At 41.5% G+C, this 22,538-nt stretch overlaps 11 protein-coding genes across 11 annotated transcripts; 4 read left to right on the top strand and 7 right to left on the bottom strand.

Moving 5' to 3' along the window:
- Positions 1–1,693: 1,693 nt before the first annotated feature.
- On the bottom strand, positions 1,694–2,776 carry SS1G_09159 (hypothetical protein; the record flags this gene model as incomplete). The annotated part of the gene is made up of 2 exons (XM_001589388.1): positions 1,694–2,528; positions 2,601–2,776. 2 exons carry the CDS (start codon positions 2,774–2,776, stop codon positions 1,694–1,696), a joined length of 1,011 nt encoding a protein of 336 aa, XP_001589438.1.
- A 1,596-nt stretch (positions 2,777–4,372) lies between these two features.
- SS1G_09158 (hypothetical protein) lies at positions 4,373–5,835 on the bottom strand (the record flags this gene model as incomplete). Its single annotated transcript, XM_001589387.1, has 6 exons — positions 4,373–5,012; positions 5,066–5,120; positions 5,173–5,309; positions 5,367–5,538; positions 5,599–5,638; positions 5,695–5,835. The coding sequence occupies 6 exons, from the start codon at positions 5,833–5,835 to the stop codon at positions 4,373–4,375; spliced, it is 1,185 nt and encodes a 394-aa protein (XP_001589437.1).
- Positions 5,836–6,804: 969 nt separating this feature from the next.
- Positions 6,805–8,435, bottom strand: SS1G_09157 (hypothetical protein; the record flags this gene model as incomplete). The annotated part of the gene is made up of 2 exons (XM_001589386.1): positions 6,805–6,953; positions 7,226–8,435. The coding sequence occupies 2 exons, from the start codon at positions 8,433–8,435 to the stop codon at positions 6,805–6,807; spliced, it is 1,359 nt and encodes a 452-aa protein (XP_001589436.1).
- A 436-nt stretch (positions 8,436–8,871) lies between these two features.
- Positions 8,872–10,221, bottom strand: SS1G_09156 (hypothetical protein; the record flags this gene model as incomplete). Its single annotated transcript, XM_001589385.1, has 1 exon — positions 8,872–10,221. One exon carries the CDS (start codon positions 10,219–10,221, stop codon positions 8,872–8,874), a length of 1,350 nt encoding a protein of 449 aa, XP_001589435.1.
- A 932-nt stretch (positions 10,222–11,153) lies between these two features.
- Positions 11,154–12,495, bottom strand: SS1G_09155 (hypothetical protein; the record flags this gene model as incomplete). Its single annotated transcript, XM_001589384.1, has 3 exons — positions 11,154–12,193; positions 12,247–12,362; positions 12,428–12,495. The coding sequence occupies 3 exons, from the start codon at positions 12,493–12,495 to the stop codon at positions 11,154–11,156; spliced, it is 1,224 nt and encodes a 407-aa protein (XP_001589434.1).
- Positions 12,496–13,424: 929 nt separating this feature from the next.
- Positions 13,425–14,027, bottom strand: SS1G_09154 (mitochondrial 37S ribosomal protein MRP2; the record flags this gene model as incomplete). Its single annotated transcript, XM_001589383.1, has 3 exons — positions 13,425–13,487; positions 13,590–13,761; positions 13,921–14,027. 3 exons carry the CDS (start codon positions 14,025–14,027, stop codon positions 13,425–13,427), a joined length of 342 nt encoding a protein of 113 aa, XP_001589433.1.
- Positions 14,028–15,373: 1,346 nt separating this feature from the next.
- On the top strand, positions 15,374–16,039 carry SS1G_09153 (predicted protein; the record flags this gene model as incomplete). The annotated part of the gene is made up of 2 exons (XM_001589382.1): positions 15,374–15,548; positions 15,738–16,039. 2 exons carry the CDS (start codon positions 15,374–15,376, stop codon positions 16,037–16,039), a joined length of 477 nt encoding a protein of 158 aa, XP_001589432.1.
- Positions 16,040–16,333: 294 nt separating this feature from the next.
- SS1G_09152 (predicted protein) lies at positions 16,334–16,772 on the top strand (the record flags this gene model as incomplete). Its single annotated transcript, XM_001589381.1, has 2 exons — positions 16,334–16,439; positions 16,546–16,772. 2 exons carry the CDS (start codon positions 16,334–16,336, stop codon positions 16,770–16,772), a joined length of 333 nt encoding a protein of 110 aa, XP_001589431.1.
- A 427-nt stretch (positions 16,773–17,199) lies between these two features.
- On the top strand, positions 17,200–17,388 carry SS1G_09151 (predicted protein; the record flags this gene model as incomplete). The annotated part of the gene is made up of 2 exons (XM_001589380.1): positions 17,200–17,322; positions 17,374–17,388. The coding sequence occupies 2 exons, from the start codon at positions 17,200–17,202 to the stop codon at positions 17,386–17,388; spliced, it is 138 nt and encodes a 45-aa protein (XP_001589430.1).
- A 581-nt stretch (positions 17,389–17,969) lies between these two features.
- On the bottom strand, positions 17,970–18,617 carry SS1G_09150 (predicted protein; the record flags this gene model as incomplete). Its single annotated transcript, XM_001589379.1, has 1 exon — positions 17,970–18,617. One exon carries the CDS (start codon positions 18,615–18,617, stop codon positions 17,970–17,972), a length of 648 nt encoding a protein of 215 aa, XP_001589429.1.
- Positions 18,618–19,498: 881 nt separating this feature from the next.
- Positions 19,499–21,771, top strand: SS1G_09149 (hypothetical protein; the record flags this gene model as incomplete). Its single annotated transcript, XM_001589378.1, has 2 exons — positions 19,499–19,548; positions 19,896–21,771. The coding sequence occupies 2 exons, from the start codon at positions 19,499–19,501 to the stop codon at positions 21,769–21,771; spliced, it is 1,926 nt and encodes a 641-aa protein (XP_001589428.1).
- Positions 21,772–22,538: the final 767 nt, after the last annotated feature.

Below are 22,538 nucleotides of genomic sequence, written 5' to 3'. Positions count from 1 at the left end.
TACTTTCTTTAGTGCAGTAAGGATTGTAAAGGACCCTGCTTGGGTGCAGGGTGGGATTGTTCGATACGTGCAAACAGGCGGTTATCAATGTAGGTGATTGGTTTCGTCTTTTTGATCGATAGTGTAAGATCAATAGGGCTGGCGGCTTTTTGGGCGTATGTTGCCTTAGGGCCTGGCTTTGTGATCGGGGGGCTAGTACGGGTACTTGTAGGGGGTGTTATAAGGGGTAGCGGAGAGTTGGTGGCGGGGTTCGTAGTGACTCGGGGGGGGGGGGATGCCCTGTGATCAGGGCATCAAAGTGTCGCTCGGTAGTTGCCTTAAATTCAAGGCAAAGAGCAGTGAGAAGTTTTCGTGATCTCGTTGGGAGAGCAAGGACTTCCTCTGAGCTCAGGTAGGTGTCTAGGAGCTGGGTAACTGGGTTGTAGATGGCTTGAGCATCGTTAACCTTGTGGAGAAGGTTGCTAGCCTTATCGGAGAGGGTTTTAGAGAGACTTGGGGGGCTTGGGGTAGCCATGAATTCATGAATTCTTCGTCTATCAATCGAATTAATATGTGATCTGGGTCACTTTAGGATCGTATGCGCACGCACTGTCAGAAAACACGTGACTTGGAGCTTTTGGAGCTTAGGATCCAAAAGGATCCAAGGGAGCATGAATATCTATATATTCAGTATGGATTTCCTTTGTATAGAGCTTCGTGCTCAAGATCAATCATTTAGTATACTCTACTATTAGTTACGAATTGCATCATTGTCATTACTTAAGTCCCTGCTTGACGCCTAGTTATAAATCACCTCGAGAGCCTAGAGCACTTCCACGTGATCTAGACGGCAAACCTCGTAACATATAATCTGAACCGTGATTCGTGACAATAGTTTAACAAAACTAGATCTTATTAAATAATAACTTATAGGACTAGATTATTATATTAATGATATAAGATTATAATTATAGAATTTAAAAAGAATTATTTTAATAAAATGAAGCCAAAAAAAAGAAAACCCTAAAAAGAGACAGAGAGAGGATGGAAGAAAAACAATACCGAAGAAGGATGATGACGAATGAGATTGTAGAAAAGAGAAAGGAGAAGGAGTAGACTATAGCTTTTATACCTAGCTGAAAAGTGTAGTATAAAGCTAATAAATAGTCTAGCTCTTTGTGATCCTTTGACATTCTTTCCCTGAAACCCCCCATCTATATAAATGACTATAGTTGTGATTATAATTAATCTACAACAAACATGCAAAAAATAAGCAAGTTCCAACATTCCGAGTAAATTATAATTACTTTGTATATCTGTATATCAAACAACTCCCCTCTGCAAACTAAAGATCAATCATCAGCACAAAAATTTCATAGCAGAACATCATTAATTAAAGCTCTAATTCCCAAGACATCCAAAAAGTCTATTCCTAATCCCATGGACCCCAATAAAACCCAAGATACCTAACATACCTAACTCATGATTCCATCCATCTCTGGTCTGTATAAAATCACATGACCGATATGACCCTTTCGCCCGGAATATCTCATCTTAACCTTGTAAGATATCCAAATATCCAAGTTATTGAAACTTATCAGAGCATCAAATCGTCCTAAAATGCTCATCCACCGATCTCAGATAGATGATTGATTATCCCACCACGAAACTTTCCTCCTTTAACCATCCCATTTTCGCCTAATCTCCAAACGCATCAAATTCCCTCGTCTAATGCCCATATAGCCAAATTCCTATAAGTATTCAAAACCCCCTCATTCAATAAACTCGGCTGTTGGATTCGTAAATGTTCGGGTGGTCTTATATGCACGCCACTTGCTACTATACCAGCTGCGCTACCATCATAAAGTTCTGGATGCCTTTCAAAAAATAACGGATCTAACTTATATTGAGCCACTCCTAGATCCATTCCCAAAGCTACGAAAGTTGAAAGTGCTAATTGCTTTGAGCCGAATAGAGCAGCGACATTCGATGCTGGTAATGTCGCAAGAGGTTCCATGGTAATACCGTGAAGAATTTTGCCTTCTCGCATTTGCTTGCTAAGTTCGAAAATAGATCGACAAAGCTCATCCCATGGTATATTATTTTCGTTTGAAAATGCTGATGATGCATTTACTGCTTCTGGTGAGATAGATCGAACGAGATCCCAAACACCTATATATCCTTTCGCAGAACTAACCCCCATCACAAGTTTGGATATATCAGCTTCCACCACATAACTCTCTCCAACTTCGCAAACAATTTCATCAAGGCAAGGATTGGTTGAGTGACAAAGTATAAGTTTATCTCGTACTGATGGGAATGGTACCCAATCTATTACCGCCGGATGTGGAATAGACATTTGCAACTTCGTCGGTACCCAAGCTCCATTTGTGATAAGTTCAGCGTATGTAGCTGCTGTAGGATTGACATGATATGTGATGAGCTTAGTTAAAGGTAGGTGAGCTTTAGTAGCACAATGCCAAGTTTTCATAGAAGGCCATGATGCGCAAATAAAGGTAGATAGCATGAGATATGCCGAGCTCAGAATTCTATTAATGATAAGCTCAGGTCTGTGAGATCGAGATCTTCCATAAAACAATATATAAATGAGAAAAGCGCACCTTTCATTTCCTCGCACCAAAGCTGGAAGTTTATTCAACTTCTGCCTTAAAGCATTCTCAAAACCATTAATATGATCTGACATTGGTGAGTTCGTATGGTTGATCTGTAAAGATTGCTCTTGTTGAACCATGGAATCATTCACAAGGTAACTATTATATTGCGATGGTCCCACCATATGTTGATATGAGCTTGAAATCGTCAAGTTGATTGGATTGAAGTTTTCACGTGTAGGAAAATGAGAAATGTCATTTGAGGGTAATCGTGTAACAACGGATGTGGCGATAGTCTCGTTTTCGACATGACTTTGATCATGAATGTTTGGTTGTGATGATCGATGTTTCGGAGAAAGAACGAGAGGTTGTGTGTGTAAAGAAGTATTTGGGGAAGGTATATCGGAAAAATCATAGAAGGTAGAGTTCAATGATGTTTGGTTCCCAGGAGTCCATTCACTATGCACATTAGTTTGCGTGGGTAGTACCTCGGGCTCGGCATCATCACTATCGTCATGACTATGTAATGTAGGCTCAAGTTCTGAAGTAGGTTTCTGCTAAAAGTTGAATGTCAATTAGTCCCGCGATTTTGATTTAAGTGCTTGAATCGAAAATGTGTGTTTAGGTTGGGTAGCGTAGTTGACCCTCCGAGATGAACCTACCTCAATTCCTAAAGCATATGCGACAGAGTCTGCGAGGGCTTTTAGTGTCACTTGAAAACTCTCCAGCTTCTTATGACAATCGAGTAATTGGCTACGCAGCGTCTTGTTTGTTTCTTCCAGCTTGGCATTCTGATCTGATTCGGGCTTTGAGGCCCATTCAAGCTTTTTCTCAAGATCTTTGATATATAATGATTGTCGAGCTCGGAATGCTTTTTGTGAGAGACGATTTCGTAATTTTCTATTCCAAGTTAATGATTAGTCACTTAATCATCAGTCATGATAGCAATGTGCATGATAGTAAGAAGGGTTAAAAGTTTGAATGTTGGGTGGAGGTTGATGTTGAAGAAGATGAAGGGGTGAAGGGATGAAGGGGCTTTCGAAATCGGTGGATTTTCTTACCTATTCTCCGATGCGGCATTATTTACAGGTTCTACCCGGACCTTCTTCGTTGAAACCTCACAGTGTTCAACCATGATATAGGGTTTGGTCTTTGGATACCATAAATTAAAGGTATGGATCAGGTCCCGTATAGGTATGTCAAACAACAGTATGAAAGGAGGTCGCTTGTATTTAAGACTGTAAGCTTAATTTATCATGAAATCATACATGAAGGAATTTGGGGAAACATTGCTTCATTATTTTTGGAACCCTAGCAAGGATCTTTGACATTTTCCGGTTTAGTGGACATGATTCAGATAGGCTTACTTGCACGTGAATAATTCCTTTCCCGGTTATTACCAAGCAAGCTTCAGGGGTTGCACTACAGTAGTTTCGGCAATGAAAAGTATATCTACTCTATATATAATGCTTTTTGCATATCCACCCTCAGGACATCCTCTTGCCGATCTATAATACAAAAATTCCCGACCTAAATCAAATGGGTATCCGCTTGAAGTAAAAATTAAAGCCAATGTCCGGCCGTAGAATGTGCAACGACATGATCATATCAGATGTAAACTATACTTGACCTGGAAGTGAGCTAGCTATATATTAACCCAACTGGATATTTCCAGTGCCAAAAGATACCTTGAGACTTGTACCTAGCCCCTCTCGTGATCTTCTACTTTAACGTAACATACCATCAGTAAAGGCCATTTGCCAAACTCATAGTATCGATGTTCAACTACCAGATTTTATGTCTGTATCATTCTTCTGATATTCAGTATCACTGGAATCCCTCGAATCCGTTGAAACAATCTCTTCCTGAAGTGCATATTCAGTCGTTACATGAATAGCACGAACATCATCAGTTCCAGCAACAATATGTTCCTGACTCGAAGAACTTGTCGCGTGTTCCTTAACCTTTGCATCGACACTATTTTTCTTCCCCTTCAAGGGCCAATTTTCAGTATGCCCAAGTTCAATGTACTGGCGACCACCAACTCCTTTTTGCACATCTTTAGATCCAGCTATCGCACTGATGTTTCCCCCATTTAATTTATGAGTAGAAGAATGTACGCGATTGTTCGCCTCTGTTACATCCTCTGAGGGGTTATTGACCCAGTTCGATCGGTTGAATAGTGGCTTAATTCCGGGGGCTGTGGCAGCAATGACCGATATAAAAGATTCCCGAAATGCCCATGCGATAACATTTGATAGGGTTCCAGAATTCCTGAGCGAAGAGTATACTCGCAGGATAACTATGACGGTGACGAGAATACCAGAACAGAAAAGACATCCAAGGATCAACTTTCGATAGAGAGGCATTCGTGCGGCGAATAAAAGTGGGAGCGGAATAGCCATGACTCCTAAATATGATCTGAAATTGTAGTCTTAGTAGTTACATTTGCTTGTGTCATTTGGATTACTTACAAGATATTAAGAATTCCAACAAGTGCTTGAAGAGGTCTACGAAGAACGCAATTGTCTAAATGAGTGTCAGTCAAGCTTCCGTGCAACAATTGAAAAGGGATATTTACCACCAGGATATGGGTCAACTTGCCAATTCCTTTCAACCGGGACACATATTGCAAAATGGGCAATAAGGCAAGTGGCCCATGAGAATATACAAAACCCAGCAACGAATTTTATCATCTTATGTTGCCGTAAACCGAGCCTGCACGCCATTGAGTTAGAACTTGGAAAACTTTTACTACTCTAGAAGTACACTCACGTGAGTCGGTCATAAAGTGAAAGAAGGATTGCTTTCAATGTCCAAGTGAGAGTGATAAATGATATCCAAGCACCAAATAAGCATATAGCCCCAATGCGGAAATCATGCTTCTCTTGTGCAGAAGCTAACGGTGAAGTGGTTGCTGTAAGTCCGGCAACAGTACCATATGTTTCTATAGTGGAACTATTAGTTCTTGATACGCATAGATGGTGGGACTTTTTCAGATCTTTACCACAAAAATAACATAGGCCAGCCTCGAGCGTGAAGAACACCTGCAACTGATTAGTCCGTGACATCTGACGTATTCCATGTGGATCCAATGACCTACCATGGCTATAGAGCAGAAAACATCGTCAAGAGCAAACTTATTAAATCCAACATGCTTCCATCTTGCAAAAAATCTAAGCATAAATGCTGCCATTCCTATAGCGAATTCTAGCCATATCTCTAAACCGCCTCCGCTGGCCATGCTATTGTAAAGAACGTTCTGCGTAGTGAAGAGAAGTAAATATACTATTCTAATAGCTTGTTGTTGACAACAAGAGAGAGAACAGTTATTCAAAAGTATTAATGAATGAGAGATGTACATTAACATTAGACCAAATTTGACGCCAGGGCATCAGATCTTGTTGATCTCATGGCCGATACGAAGAAATGCCTAATCGTCGGGTAGTAAACATGGCTCATATAGGCTTCTTTCATCTATTTACCCGACGATGAATCTTCGGTCGAATCCCATTTTCTCGGTCCATATATGCAGGAAATCAATCAAAAGTGCCTCAGTTCCGGGCCATTGATCTTCAAAATATGGGGCACATTATGTGTTTCCAACGGTACAAAGCCAACTTGGCCTTCTTGGCCTGGGGTTTGTAGAAGCTTGTATTCATCCACCAATCCTTGGTGGTAAAGACTATAATTGGAGGATTTTCCAGATGTCCTTGGAAACTTCATGCAACCAAAAAAAATACCATCAAGGACGCGTAGAGTACGAGTACTTTTTGTAAAATTTTCTTTCTGGTATCCACATGATATTAGGATGACTGATATATCTTAGTCAGTAAGGTTTGAGACATTCTCGCGTAAGGATGCTTCCGGAATTGCAATTGAAAGGTCTTACAAGGGAAAAATAGTGTAGCTCTAATTTAGTATCTAGGGAGAACCATGAAGATTGAAAAGTTAAAGTTTTCTTCTCCTTATTAATAACAAGAACCGAGCCGTCATAAACGTCTTTAGTGTTATAATCTAGACATATCGTACGAAAGGGCTTTAAGTAGCTGATGATTCGTCCTCTCGTCTCGTATCCACGGTACAGTGAATACTTAAAGAGAAACATCAGAACGCGAGTCCTAGTAGTCACTCCACGACCTCTCCAAACTCAAATAAAGTTTGGATCTGCAGGGCCACTTTGTGCATTAACAATTCGTATAAAAAAATACGACTAAGCCTTGGAGATGTAGAATGCATAAACCGTGCCTGCAGAAAATAATGTAAGTGACATCCCTTCATAGATTTGAGAAGCCATATCATAACATTCAACAGAACTCATTATCGCTGCCACAATATTATCACAGAATCTTTTGAGCACATCTAAATGTGAGAAATAACAAATTTTCATATAAACCCTGAACACTCCAGCCAAGATGGACAGCCAAAGCCAAAACAGTGTGTTCCATAGTCCAAACTGCTGTCCAACAATATGTTGTTGAAAGATTGGAGACTCTTTCATTAACCAATGCTGCAAATCGACTGCAATCGCAAATACTAAACACACACCGAACCCAACCAATATTTCGAGCCACAACCTCACGGATGAGCCGAGGTGGACGGAACAGACGGACTAGAACTCGAATCATACATACTTTTCCGCAGTGGTCTCAACTCCGGATTATTAGCTATCTCGTAACTGTAATACTCAGCCTCCTGCATCAACCCCAAATTTACCAGCAGAATAACCAATCCGAAATCCTCCACATCCTGTCCTATGTGTTCCTCTAGAAACTGGTGGAAGAGTTCTTTTTCCTCAGCACTTGCACTGGCTGTCTGGCGCGCAACATCGACTAAGCGACAACAGATATTGAGCCAGCGTTCTATTCTTTTGGGTGCTGTGGTAGCTTCGTGTTGTCGAAATTCGATGGTGTGTTTGAAAGAGTCCGGGTAAGGCTCATCGAGAAATCGGATGTTGAACCCAAGTCGAACATCTTCATCTGATCGGAATATTTTGACAATTTCGGCTCTTGATTTGGCATTGAATATCGCAGTTAAAGAATTTTTCGCCGAGCGGCCGAAAGCTGGCACCGTGGGTAGTTTTCGTCTTCTTTCGAGATATCTATTGTGTTTCCAATGTTTATCACTGCAGCTGAAATTCTTCCCTGGTTCGTAATTCTCATTAATATCTGCATAATCGCGAAGCGGATATGAATATTTGTTCTTAATTCGATGTGAAGGATGGCATTGTTCAAGTTGTCGTTCGAATGTGAATATGATGGCCATCAAATTCTTCAAGACATCAAGACTGAATTCCTTTTTCCCGAGCCCAACATGAATATGTAAACCACAAGATTGATTGCAATTCAGCCGGTATCTGCGTTCTAAAACGCCGAGAACATCCCAAATATGACGAAGATTCCATGGGCTAAACATAAGTGCAGGTGTACATATCTCAACCTTGTACCATTTATATGTCTTGACTTGGGCGGTTGGGAATTGAATCGTATCATCATGCTTGACCATCCATAATATATCACTTGGGTCCGGTTCTTTGTCCAAACTGCCATTCTTCCAAGCTTTACGATCCCGTTCCAGTTGAATTTGAGATGCAGCAGTAATTCCATTGGTTTTTAATTCATTCACGATATGCAATTGAACATTGAGTTCGCGGTCGATATCTGAGAGTGTGCTGGTAACCGTTTCTGGGTAATTAACAGGGGCGTCAATCGAGTATATCCCACGACCATCTTCGGGTTCCGGGTCTTCAGTTCCTAATGGAAGAGTTGCGAGGGCGAATTCAAATTCAATTCCAAATCCAAGACGTTCATCCCGTTGAACTTCCTTGAGCTCGAAGTTCAACATGAGCTCAGCAGCGTTTCTCCTTCCAAGAAAAGGAGTATTAGGTTTTCTTTCTGGATATTTTGTTTTTAAAAAATTCGATGTTGAACAGAGATAAATACATCTTCTTTGTGGGTAGGAGCTTCCATAGGATCATTGGTCAGTCAATTTAGAAACATAAAGTTGAAAGAAATTGCTCGTGTGAACCTGAAAGACAAAGAACATTTACATCGTTTCAAATTCATCAATGAAATGGAGATGGGCAATGAATAACGGAGGTCTCCACATTGTATAACCACCCACCTACGGTATCAGAGTTGGGAACTGATCGTTCTTTCATATGGACAAGCACTAGCTGGGTTTCGGGAGCAATATTGATGCTTCCAGGGATATGGATAGACGCGTAAAATAACATTAACATCGAGACAAACTAGTCAAGTGATAATTTAATTTCGCGTCATTACCATGTTCTACCTCCTGTACTAGGAGGTGGTGGTCTCCGATCCTCCACTTCTCCAATTCTCCTTTCAGGTAGCACATCCTTTGCCCGCTTTATCCTATCGCTCACTACACTCTCTTCTGCCTCCCATCGTCCAGTTGTCTCTACCTTTCCTCCAAATCCTAACCATCCACTCTTAGCATTCTCCCCGTTGGCTTTCTTTAGTCTCTCTTCTTCCGCTAGACTTCTAACCATCTTCTGCCAATTGCCCAATGCGACTTCTAGGCATGACTTACAGACCTTCCTCGAATCCTTATCTAGACCCCTTCTCTTCCTTAATTCTACTTCTGATATATCAACCGCCTCTCTTGTCCAAGCCAGGCCATCTTCTTTGCTCTTTATACCAGTGTTAGAGGTATAAAGAATCTCTCCAATGTATATCATAAGGATCCCTTCCTCGCAGAGTTCTTTAGAAGTGCGCAAAGGCGGAGATGTGCCATCAGATGGAGGAGGTGGATAGGCAGGTGGTGAAAGGGTTTCTTTGAGGAACTTCCATACAGTCTTCCATATTGGTAGTTCGTCATCCGTGATGAGTGTATCAATCATGGATTCCTTTGGAGATGGGAGCTTCTTCCTTGCTCTGAGAATTGAAAGAAAGATTGGCAGAGATTTCGAGATATTAGAATTTGTTGCGTGATGAATGGCAAGTGCTGTGCTTGTATTCAACAAGTTTTCAGATGGTAGGCCTGCACTAACATTTAATGTATAGGTATTGGGATCGATCAATGGAGATGACGAGTCCGAAGGAGTCGAAATATCGATGGCCCATTTATACATTTCCATAGCTGCTTCTGGGGCTTTCTTAAAATCCAACCAAGCAGCATATGCCAAAGCTGCATCTACCTTTTGCTTTTCGGTAAATCCTTTCGTGATAAGTATACGCATATAGAATTTCTCCGGCGGATCGTAAGCCTTGACGCAATTTTCCTCCTTGGGTGGAGGTGGTGAACCAACTTTGATTGGTTTGGGTTTTGGATTCGATGGACCACGCATTTGGTTTTTGGGGAACCATATATCTCTTGTCGTATCATTAACCCAATCATCCAAATGTTCTGCTGTATTCGCCGCTCCCATCAAAACCCCATAGTATCCTCTTCTCCACTCCTCTGATTTCTTTGTGATATCATAACCAGCTCTGCCTACTCCAGCAACCAAGATTCCTCCCTCATCCTGTTCTTCTATACCCTTTCCATCAAGTTTCGGATTCTCTAGCCTTTCCAGAAGCTCCCGATATCCTATGCCCAAATTCTGCCAGTTGACAGGAATCAATCTCTCCATTCCTTCTTCTCCTTCCTCATTATCCATAGTCATTCTATAAATGACCCTCGTTCTCCATCTCCATTCCCCCGGGCTAGGGAATTTGTGATTGAGCCATTCTTGATGGATTCCCCATGCCACAAATAAGAACAAATTTACACCAACATAGATGAATATTATATATTTCCCCGCTTTGATGAATTCAGATCTTAGCCATTTTTTCGTTTCGGTGGATACGTATCGAACGACGGGAGGTTTGCGATGGGTAGAAGAGAGGTAAGGGAATTGAGGACGAGGGGTAGGACGGCGAAAGGTTGTACGAGTGAGAGATTGGGAAAAGCCAGGGTTGAGACTTTGTGTGAAGAAGCGTGGTGATGATGTATTGGGTGGTCGAAAAGGACGAAGGAAAGGTATTCTGCGTATTGGAACTCGTGGACGCATTATGAAATGGAAATGATTATTTATTGATTTGGTGAAGCTGATTTGATGAATATTTGGAAAATGTTGTAGTGAACTCTTAGGCTTCGGTCGCAAGTTTTTCCAGCCGGTTTGAAGCCTGTACACACAGTAGAAGCGGCAGAAGCACCAGGAGTTGGAACATTTTTACGATCAAGATAACAAATGGAAACCTCGTAATTGATTTCCAGTTAGATACTGGAATTCTTGCTACTTCTTTAGTACTAGTAATTCATCAATCATTTTCTATTCATACTCATAACGGAATATATCAATGGTTTATCGTCTCTGTCCTCACATTCTGGACCAACTCATTGCATTCCGTAGATATCTCGAAAGTGGAAGAGTAGGCGAGAGCATCCTTCCTTTATGCCAAAGAAAAAATCACTTAGCAATTCAGAAGCTCGCGAAGATATCAAGCAGTTGGTCATGAAAGACGAGATCCCCTAGGGCATACCATTTCCCTGAAAGTCCAGTTCGCAAAGTATCAATGGAATTCTCTTTCTCAAACTGCACCTGTTTGGGTATCACTACTCCTCGACTTCCTTCCTATCACCATCTTCCCCTTTCTCAATTTTTAGCTCAACTCCATCCTTTCTTTCTTCATCACCGAATCCCTCATCCCCAAATCCCATGTCTTCGTAGTCTTCTTCACCACCATCTATCCTCACAAAGGTTGGATTTACATACTCTCCACCTTGACTATCCCAATCCGCAACTTCATGAAAGAAGTCAATCACAGTGTGGTAACCTTTCGGCAAGAGGCATTCTGTATAATAAGATTCACCCAAACTGAAGACCGGACTTCCAAATGCCCTGAAATGTCGAGTACCATGAGGACCTGCGAGGTAGGTGCCTTCAGGTTCGGGAGAGTTCATGTAGATACGACCACGAGCTTCTAACCATTTGAGGAAAAGAGGATTCTTGTAATCAATGGAATGCCACCATGTCGCTAGCGCTGCAAGGGCTTGCATGCGAGATCCCCATTTTTTCCAATTTTCCAAGTCGTCCAAGAAACGGGATACGCCCATTGCACCTTCAGAAACTCCAATTACATCAATTTTGGCAACCTTTGGCATAAGTTCTTCAATGACATGGTTGAATATATAATCAATATGTTCATCCGTCGTACGGTTTCCAGGTACTGTGTTTTTGATAGCATCAAGGCGAGTGGTCTTTTCGACGCAACTAGATTGAGGTAAAGCGGACCAGGTCATCAGAGTGACGGGTTTTTGACCTCGACGATACCAATAAATTTGACCCATGTTGGCGAGTATAATGGCTGGCGGCTCCGATTCTTCAGAACATGCACCCTTCTCTTGGATATACTTGACGATATTGACAGCAGAACCAGTATTGATCCCACCTGCACCACCTAAGATACGATGAGCAAAAATTCCGATATCATCCTTAGGTTCATAGAATAAAATGATGACTCGAGAAGCAGTAGAAAGGTTGGAGGAAGTTAGGATGTGGATGTGAGGGGAAGTTTCGGTAACATTGAGAGGGAGAAGAACTTTTTGGAGGCCAAGGTTGAGAAGGCGTTCCATTACTATATCACGGATTGCATCTAAGTTTATGTTAGTTTCATTGGAATACTGTAGGTAAGAAGTGGGAACAGACGATTCATAGCTTCGCGATGCAGTTGATTGTAACGATCATTTTTGGTAAGGAAGAACTTAAAGTAAGCCTTTGGATTTTCGATTGAACGGATTTCATCCTTCTCATTGATGAAGTATCTGATTATGAGTTAGAATCTCCGCAATGAATATATTGATATAGAAATGATGAATGAAATACCTACCCAAGTCCTTCTAGAGTAGGTTCGAATTTAGGATCTTTTGGAAGACCTGATGGAAGTCGACGAAACATGGTGATGAAGTATATATTTGAATTGAAAGTCTCCACAAACAGGTCAAATTGTCTTTAGTTGGATTGAGTTGAATTAAGTCGAAGGGAAAGCCTTGAGAAGTTGGGAAGATGTTAAAAATCACGGGAAAGAGGGGTCATTGGGGGAACGTCAATCTAATGAGTGAATCCGAAAAGCTGTAGAAGTGAATTTGTATATCACCAACCAATTTCAGAGAAGACTCGATATTGTTCAACTTTGAAGTCTGATCTTAATTTCTATGCCATATTGATGGTTGTGGTTGTGTGATGGATTTGTTTGTGTCTGAAGTAAAACGGATGCATATCGAAGAGGAGTGAAATGATAGTTTGCTGCAAGGCTATACAAAATACTTGTAAATCGGGTAACTGTAGTTGCGACAAGACAAACAAAAAATCATAGTAAGATCTTACTTTGAAAAGCATACGCCAATGATGTCGACAATGATAAATCTTCTATTGATGGCCAACTACTTGAATCACTGATTTTAAGCCTTTCCATATATATGAAGATGTTTTATATCTTGCTAACCACCGAAGATTGAGATTCGCGTTATCTACAACCTGGCCCAGAATGATGTTTATATGACTTCAAATATTTGGCAAACAAAAATCTATTCAGAGATGCGTAGAAATCCGAGTCCTATATCACTTCCAGGTATAACAAATAAAGTACTTTTTTTCTTCATTCATCTCTCCCTTCCCACCTACCATGTTTGAATTCGCATCTGTAGTACCAGTGCAAGCTTCATCCCCACGCCTGTATATGTTACACGTCAAACGTCTTGAGTTTCCTTACAATCGTACATTCGCAATCGGGCTCGTAGAATTCGATTTCTTTGGCGCTTGCTCGCAGGTTCATATATCTCATGCTTCCTCTCACCCATCATTCCTTCAGCCAGAATATCCACTCTTTACCAACTAGCCTTCTTGACACCTGGTAGATCTCCCGATAGCGCATTCATTCTGAAATTGTACTGTAATCGCAGGTATATGATTAGCATAGCCCTCTTTTCTTGCTCCCATTCTTTCATCCCGTTACATCCACATCCTGAAGCCATAATTAAAAGAGCACATACCCTCGACATCTTGAAATCACTCAAGATACCTCTTCCCTTGCCTCCAAGAATACATCTATTCCTGATTTGAGTTGGTCTTGTATAACAATGCATTTGTGTCAATTCCAGTTGTGCTTGGAAACGAACACGAGGGGGTAGTGAGAGGTTGCGGATTATGTAGCGAAGGGCCTGTCTGTTTTTAAGAAAAGTTGTATGTCAGCCATTGGCACTTCAGTGCAGACCGAGACGCATAGAAACAAGGATACGCATAACTTGGTAAAGTGGACAATAGACTGAAGGAGCAGGAGAGCTCAAATATTGAAAAAGGTAGAATTGGAAGAGAATAACGTACCTTTCAGTCTCATTCTCGGCGAACACTTTCCGCTTGGTATGGTCACGAATGACTTTAATATTTATGAAGCATCCTAAGTCGAGTTTCTTAGCTCGAAACATAGACATATTGAGAAATGTGAGAGTTGGACTCGAAGTGACTTGTTGAACTGGATGTCAAGGCATGGATATCATGAATTGGGCGAATTGAGAAAATGTTGATGCCTTATGGTCAAGGTTGAAGATTACAAATATCCGTAACGATCAAGCAAGAAAATGTTTCCCTCCTCAACCTTGTGAGCTTCACAAAACAACATCACAAGAGCGAGACTCGTTTTCAATTTCTAAATATTCACATCTATAAGCGAACACCTTCGACGAACAAGTGAATGTCAGACCTATCTGGTACTTATTTGTGACTATTGAGCAACAAGTACATAGCGTTACCCCAGGAGATATCCCAAATCACGTTCATTGATGGCTCTGATATATGGTCTATGAAGGGTTACTGGGAGCAGTGTCTCCCATTTGTTCATTATTTTAGCTACTAGGTAGTCATTTACTTGCGATTTGCGTGTTGTGCTTCGAATGGGAAGAGAGTATCTTGCAATATCATGTCCAGTTAGTTGCTGTATACAGTGTGAGTGTGCTATTGCCTCGTTCGCTACTACTTTAAATCTCAGCACCAGAATTGAGCAGTGCCATTGAGGTCATTACCTGTCAAAGTTGTTATTGCATAAAATTCTACAAAGGAAAAGCATATTCAGACTTTTCCATCCTTTTCTTCTGAGTGGGTTAAGAGGAATGCGATTTCCCATTCTACTTAATTGGATTGTTCAATGTCCACGATGCAACACTTCAACCTCTCCTCAATCCAAATTTAAGTTCTATTATTGTTATATTCTACTTTCATCAACGCAGCATTACAAGTATTACATTTTGAATTTTTTTAATTGAAGCCTGAAAGATTTTCTTACAATGGTTATATATGAATACATTCCAATTCGGCCGGAAGTAATTCAATATAAAGCTCCTATATTCCAACCTCGGCCACGTGCCTCAAATACTCACAAAGTTCTGTCCATGGACGAGCTTGAATTAGCTACAATGCCTCCAGAGCCTGAGTGATATGTCCTTCCCACTTCCAATCTCAGACACTAACATTTCTCAGAGAGCTAGAGATAAAAATCGTCGTAATAATTGTAGGGAAGGCCAGGGTAAAGTATGAAATATTTTTTGACGTTTTATATAAGAACTCCCCGTACTTTCGGAATATTTACGACAATCAATCCGAGGAGGACAAAAACCTCAATTTTTATATGGAAGAGGAATGTGATGTTTTTGGAAACTTCATTCATTTTCTCACTTACAGGACTATTGGCGCTCCAGGCTCTTTCATACTCGAGACATCTTCATTGCTCGAGCTATACTATCTTGCAGTGAAATTCCAGGTTAATCGACTTCAAAATAGAATTATGGATATATTATCTTATACTCCGGGCACTCCAATTGAATGGGGCATTAAACGTTTGTACAATAAGACAAACGCTTCATCAAAACTACGTTGGTTTGTCGCTGCCAAAATTGCGTGCTGGACTCTCAGCCCAAGTCTAGAAAGGGAGATACCAGCCTTGAAAAGCTCAAGCGAATGTAAATTGCTGAGAGTAGCAAACGAGATTCCCGAGTTTGCATGAGATATCTTCCGAGTTCAGCTCACATATAATTTCCATCAATGGCCAAAATATTTCTCCAAAGATTCTCTCCGTATCTGCGAATTTCACATCCATCCCAGCAGAGACAAATGCCCTAACAAAGGAGGTAAACGATTTAAAATTTCAGATAGCTTCGTTGCTAGTCGAAATCTAGAAGAGGTTTTAATGAATAGTTCAAGTGAAGGAGTTTTAGGGAAGAGATCACGCAAAGAAGAGTACTCTCAGGGTAACACCAAGAGATCAGCTAAGAGAAGATCGAGGAAGGTAATTGTAGACTCCATGACTGTCACGGTGTTGGATGATGGGATATCAGAGACGTCATCCGAGATAGATGAAGGAATAGCTCTCCAAGCGTCTTCACAGGAGAATCGAAAATCGATCCCAAAATCTGAGAGCTTCAATACTAAGAATGGCAACCTTAAGGACTAATCGATCCCTTTATACAAGACACGAAGATTACTCCCAAACTTACGGAAACGAAAATCTAGGGTGATAGTTTTATAGACTCGCCTTTCGTCTATCTTATATCTTCGAAATCAATGGTACCGATAGAGCTGAAAGGAATTCAGATAAATAAGACAGGAAGATTGCAATTTCACTTTGTGTTTAGTATTTGGAAAACTTGATGCTTAAAGCGTATTAACGTATTAATTGGTTTAAATATCAGCCAAATTCACCAAGGCTTGCCAAAGAGGGCATAGGTTTTGGAGCGTCTGTATTGCTATGGTGCTTAGCGAAGCGTATTGGGCTTTAGAGTCTCTGGTTTTGTTATTGGGCGAGGAAATTTCAAGGGAAAAGACCTCGGGAAGTTTGGGCTATGATTTTATGAGTCTTCTGGGAGCAAACTCGATCTAAGAGATGGGGTAAAGATGTAATGCTTGTCTTTTATCTTGTATTACCATAGAAAAGTTCGGGTTTACAGCGAGTATGAGAAGATGAAAATCGGGATAATGAATGTGGGAACTTGGATGAGACGAAAGATGATGACCCAAAGACCCCCGATTATGATGACGAGGACCATGAGGATATTCCAAGGACTAGTCTTCGTACGAAGACCCTTTTTCCCTTGTTTGTAAAAATGCCCAATGCATTGTATGCATCGGAGACAATCGAAGTACTTATGAGTATCGGACACGGACTTCCGTCACTTCGCACAAAATGATAAACCATATGGATAATCATTTGAAAGAGGTTCCGAAACTCCGGAGAATATCCTGTACTCATTCCGTTTTTCAATCTGAAGGGCTTATTCTCAAACATCTGCAGCACTTCAAGGATCATGTACAAGCTGTGCATGGCAACAGCCTTCGACCTTGACTTGATGGCCTCTGTTATTTTCCTTGTTATACTTCTTCATCACACTACGACGTAATGGGTAATCTCAGCAACACCAACCGCCTCAAATCCCTCTTCTAGCTGGCATAGCTAATAGACCTCAAGGAATTCTGCAGTTAAATGAGACTTCCATTTTGATCTAATGGCTATACTATCGCATCAAGTATAAGAAGATGGGTTTCCACTTCTCAAACTTCAAGCAAGTTTTATTTAGTTTCATTTTCTTTTTTAATAATCTTTGTATTTACTCCAAGATGTCGTCCACAAATGCCAACCTAGACACAGAGCAAAGAGATTCTCGTTACTCAAAAATACCAAGATCTGATCATATAGCCAGGAGTTCAAAAAAGAGACCATTCTCCCTGATGGTTCTCGAGGTATGCGAATGCCAGCGTTTATTATTTATGATTATTCTAATGTTTATTCAGAGCATTCCATCATAATCGACGATAACACTGAATCAAAAACCAGGATAAAAGCATTGCCACAAAAGAGGAAGCGAATAAACCATCAAGATCCTCTCGAACTATCTTGTCCTACCTTTAGCAAATTCTTCGAGATTAACCAACTTTTGAGATCAAGTAAGATCATTGTTGTAGTTAGTGGCGCCGGCATATTATCTTTTTCTTTTTGACTTCAACAAATATCTATGGAGGAAAATATTGTTTTAGTAATATATAGGTGGTTCACAGGAAGCTGGTGTATGCAAGAACTGATAGCCCCACAAAACGTAGAGTTCTTCAATTCATATTGGAATTTTATTGGTAAAAGAACGTAAATAGCGTATAACAAGTGGTAAGAAAAGAATAGTAAGTAAATGGTAAACAGTAAACAGAAAAACAACAACAGCTAACTACAACCCAGATGGGCCTATCCAGCAAAGCGACAGGGTAGCCACAAACTTTTCTGCTCTCAAAGTACATCCAAAGAATGGCGATAGTCCAGTACGAAGACCTGGGGCGAACGCGCTCCTATAACTCCAAAACAACAACGAAATTAAATCAATTCAATCCAATCTCTACAACTACTGAGACTGCTTGCAAACTCTCTCACCAGTGCCCTCAGTAATAGTTGTGGCTCTGTCGCTACTATGGAGGGTTATCGCAATTGTATCCGTAACTTTAGCAGTGCTGTAAATATGCTGCAGATTGACTTTGATATTGGGCTTGCCAGCAAGGACTCCCTTTTTTGCCTCATCAAAATTGTGCTGCGTGTTAGCCCCAATTGTGACACTGTCTGAGCCAGCAGCAGCCTGCGCTGCAGTTTTGGCATCTGTTTCCTCATTACCGCACAAGATGTGTACGACGCGGCGGAGGGTTGTATCCATGTAGAAGAAGAGGGCGGTGCAGCCGCTCAAATCGGCGACAGTTGCTTTGCCGCCATTATTCTTAATCTGCATTGCGTCGACATACTCGTTTTCCATGACTTGGTTCGCATTACTACCTGCGTGTAATACTCTGCGCTCGAGTCTGCTTCGCTTCGTGGGGCGGCAAGTTTTCTTAGGCTTGGCACGAGCATCGATGGTATTCAAGTCGTGAGACTCAATAGCAAAGTCGTTGACTGCACGGACCTCAGCGGCGGCGACGTTCAGCGTACTAGCTGGGGATTGGGCTGCAGCAATTCCACTAAGGAGAAGGGAGGTTGCAAAAAAGATTTTCTTGAAAGACACCATCGTGAAGGTCTCTCTAATTCTTGGGTAAGAAATAAAATGAGCGAATGAAAGCGCCAAAGTAAGTGACACTAAGTGGAAATAAACTGATGAAAGCAAACTAACTCTCGCGAGAAAGGTTTTTGTTTTCTGTTGATGGAGTTGAACAGGATGGTAGAGAGCGGAAACAAAGCAGACTGTGCAACTTATATACTCGCAAATTCATAGTGTCTCAGTTTCTCTTCTCACATGGTGATGGCTATGTTGATGATCATCATGTCTAATTTGCACATGCCGTCAAGACTTATCCTTCTAAGCCTTCTAATTATACACGATGCCTTGGTGAATCGCCCCGTAGTTCCATATATCTACTAGCCTCAGACTCGAGTTGGGGCTTACTGACGGGTGGCATAGGCGGCGCTGAAGGCACAGTTCTCGTCGACTTATACGAAAGGTCAGTTTCCGCCGCACCAATACTACAAATGAGATTTAATGACTGTACTCATGATATCCTCGACATCTGGATATACGTATGCCCGCATTGGCTCCAGTTTAGTCCCACAGGGTCTTCTGCTCACTTACATGTGACACGACCTGGCTGCTTGGTGTTCAATCTGATAAACTCCTGTAAAAGGTTCATATGCATATAGAAGTAACTGTTATGATGAATATTTAGAAAATAGAAGCAGCTACGGAGTACAATTTGTGACGCAGGCTATCTGATAAAATTCCCGTCAGTACGGTACCCTTGCACAAATCAGGAAATTTAACCGAAAAGCCTGTGCCAACATCAAGCTGATTACTGAAACAAAATTTTGTAGTTTTGATACAGATTGAATCCCTCGGGTCCAAATTTTGATTTCAGGTAATACGAATAATAAGATCAGTATTTGGAGTAAGCAAAAATGGCTCAACAACAAACCGCTTCAGGGTTTCAATCCTATGGGAAGGCACTGTACTAAGCATATACCAAAATACGACAAGAAGCCTACGCCATGTCAAGCTGACATCATATTCCTGAAGCAAATTATTAAAACATACGTTAAAAAACTTCCTCGTTGAATTTGTAGAATTACTTTACGAGCCTACTGTGTCATTGTTTTGACAGACGCCTGCAGTTGGAGATTCATTTCGCGACCTGGTCTCACTTTCCTCTATCATCATCATCATCAACTCAAAGGACATAGGGCCCACTATTATAAGCGCGACCAGAATGGATTTTCTTTCTTTGCCGCTCGAAGTACTACAGCATATCGCAGTTTGTGTCGAAACAGCTTATCGGCCTAGCCTTTACGCCTTTAGCTTGACGAGCAAGGCTTGCCACAAGGCCGCAGTTTTTCTCGTCTTTCGGCAAATTATTATCACAGTCCACGATGGCGAAGGATTGCGGCGCGATGTTGACAGACTTATTGAGGCTCTCTCTCGCACGGATTCCTCTCGTCACATCCGATGCATCACTATCAAAGGGGCTCTAAAGCTCAACGCCAAGAAGACAGAAGGTTATGGTCGACAAACGTCTTGGTTGGTTACTACTGGCCTTGATGAGGTACTAGTGGACGAGGAACCAGTCTCTTATCACGGCCTATATACGGTGTATGATGGCGGCGTTATTGAAAAGTCTTCTGAGGAGGACATGGCATGGGCTCCCGTTGTGAACTTGCTTCAAGCTAAAACTCACCTGAAAGACCTGGTCTATGACTGCCAGAGTCAATTTCCGCCAAGTCTTCTCAGGGCACTTCACGAGCAGCATCCTCAATGCAGGCTTCATCACCTTAAGTTTCGATTCCGGACCTTGTTGTGGGGTGTCCCCTATCCTTATGAGATGGAGCTTGCTACATCACCATCTCTCTATAGAGTGAAGCTTGCTTGTGCTCCGCGCGACACTGATGGCGATGATGATTTCAACTTAGAGGCTATGATGGAGCTTACTACTGGGCTTTCTCCCAATCTGAAGGAGGTCATTATTTTGAATCTCCTTCCAGGACGCTCTTTAAGGTCAGTCCGCCCCCGAGGGTCGTGGCAAGGTCTCCCGGGCTTTACTGGCGGGAAGGTAGGATCCCTGACATCACTTTCACTCAAAGGAGTTTCACGTTTGAATTCCCCAATAATGCTACAGAACTGGGCCAGATATACAGACTTTACTTGCCTGCAGCAACTTACCCTCGGAGGTTGCTACGACGCAAAGACATCTGGGCTTAGTGGCGAGACAATGGAATGGGTTGCCCAGAACTATTCATTTCCCCGAGTCAAAAAACTCAGCGTTTATCTTACCCGCGATGACTTGTTTCACGAAAGACCACACTACAGTGAGCACGCAGTCTCCTTTTTCCAGGCTTTCGAATCTCTTGAGGAACTATCCATCGACGGGCCGACTGACTCACAAATCCTGGACACTGTTCTGTCCCATCATGGACAGACACTTAAGAAACTTAGTTTTCATCCTTTTGAGGAAACTTTTACCGACTCCAATGGTCGCGATCGACGGGATATACCCTTAGAGCTCACTAAGGATAGTGTTTTCCAGATTGAAGTTCAGTGTCCGGTACTAGAGGAGCTCGCCATTCCAGTCAAGCGCAACATGTCCAGTGCATCTGAGGCTGAGATGTACAGATGCTTCGGCAGGATGAAAAGCTTACGATTTCTCTTTCTTATTCTGGATTGTTCGAATTGGCGGGTTACTCGAGACAGCACATACAATCCCAGATTCGGTGAGGAGGATCAAAAGCCTCTAGACTATAATACATTTCCCTTCCTGAAGAGGGGTGACTTGAAGGAAACCTTTATTAATTGCGCAGTGGACGAGGCACTGGCTCGCTCAATCTGGAAGACCATTAGCCAGAACAAGACTGGTAGACGGCTGGAGCGACTCAAACTGTGGCCTACGGGAGAGGGTGAATACGGCGCCAGCAGCGGGCTACCACACACCTTTTCAGCGATGGCCCAGAATCTGGCTCGATCATGGATATTCGAGCGCGTTCCACGAGACAATGAAGAAGAAGCCTTCACTCTTAGGGAGCTGGGGCAGCATAGAAGGATAGCCCGCGATCAAGACAATGTAGGTTACTTGGCCCACTTTCATGATCCCAAGATTTGGGAAGTACTCCGTTCTATTTGGCCCTCCAAAGAAGGTAGCAAGGATTGGCGAGATGACTGGTCGAGCTTTCCTCTCCAGGTATAGGATTTTTTTACTAGTTATATAGCATTTGATTAGGGTCTAAGCTTGGCCTAAAATTTTTCATTTGCGATCACGGCGTGATTCCGTTTCTTTTGGACAGGAAAATTAAGGTGTGCTCCGTCCGGGGGTGAAATGGAATGATAGTGTAATTCTGTTTAGGGTTAGATTTTTACACAATAGAAAGTCATATATCTCATTAAATATTAAAATAAATAAAAATAAAAAATACATTTATTGTTTTTTATTTAAGAATATAAAGATTATTTCAAGTGAATCGATTGAATAGATTTCTCGACCTGTGACCAAAAGGGTGTTTATAGACCAGCAATTGTATTTAACTTAGAATCTACAGGTGAAGAGCACCTGTAGATGGGGATAGCTACTCTATATACACACAAATGAATGGCCTAGCCGCAATGGCTAGGCAAAAAGAAGTCATATTTATCCCTCCAATGATCTTACTTTACCGATAACCATTGATATCTAGTACTTGTCCGGATCTGATCCTCAGGCCACCTAAATCGTATACTAATCCCGAGTAATCGTATCATGTGTGGACATGGTTAATGTACCTGAGGTTTCTTATATAATAAGGGTGGGAGGAAAGCAGGGGTTTCCGTCACACGACCAATTAAATCGCAAATTTAAACAAATAACATTTACACAGTACAGTCTATACAATTAAAACCACATTACAAATATATAAAGTAAGAATTCTAAAGAAAAATAAACCTCTAATAAAAATCACCAATCATTTCTGATAGATATAA

This window comes from Sclerotinia sclerotiorum, genomic scaffold, assembly GCF_000146945.2.
Source record: "Sclerotinia sclerotiorum 1980 UF-70 scaffold_13 genomic scaffold, whole genome shotgun sequence".
NCBI lineage: Eukaryota > Fungi > Ascomycota > Leotiomycetes > Helotiales > Sclerotiniaceae > Sclerotinia > Sclerotinia sclerotiorum.
Note: the sequence above shows the minus strand (reverse complement) of the source record. Positions and strands in the feature narration are given on the sequence as shown.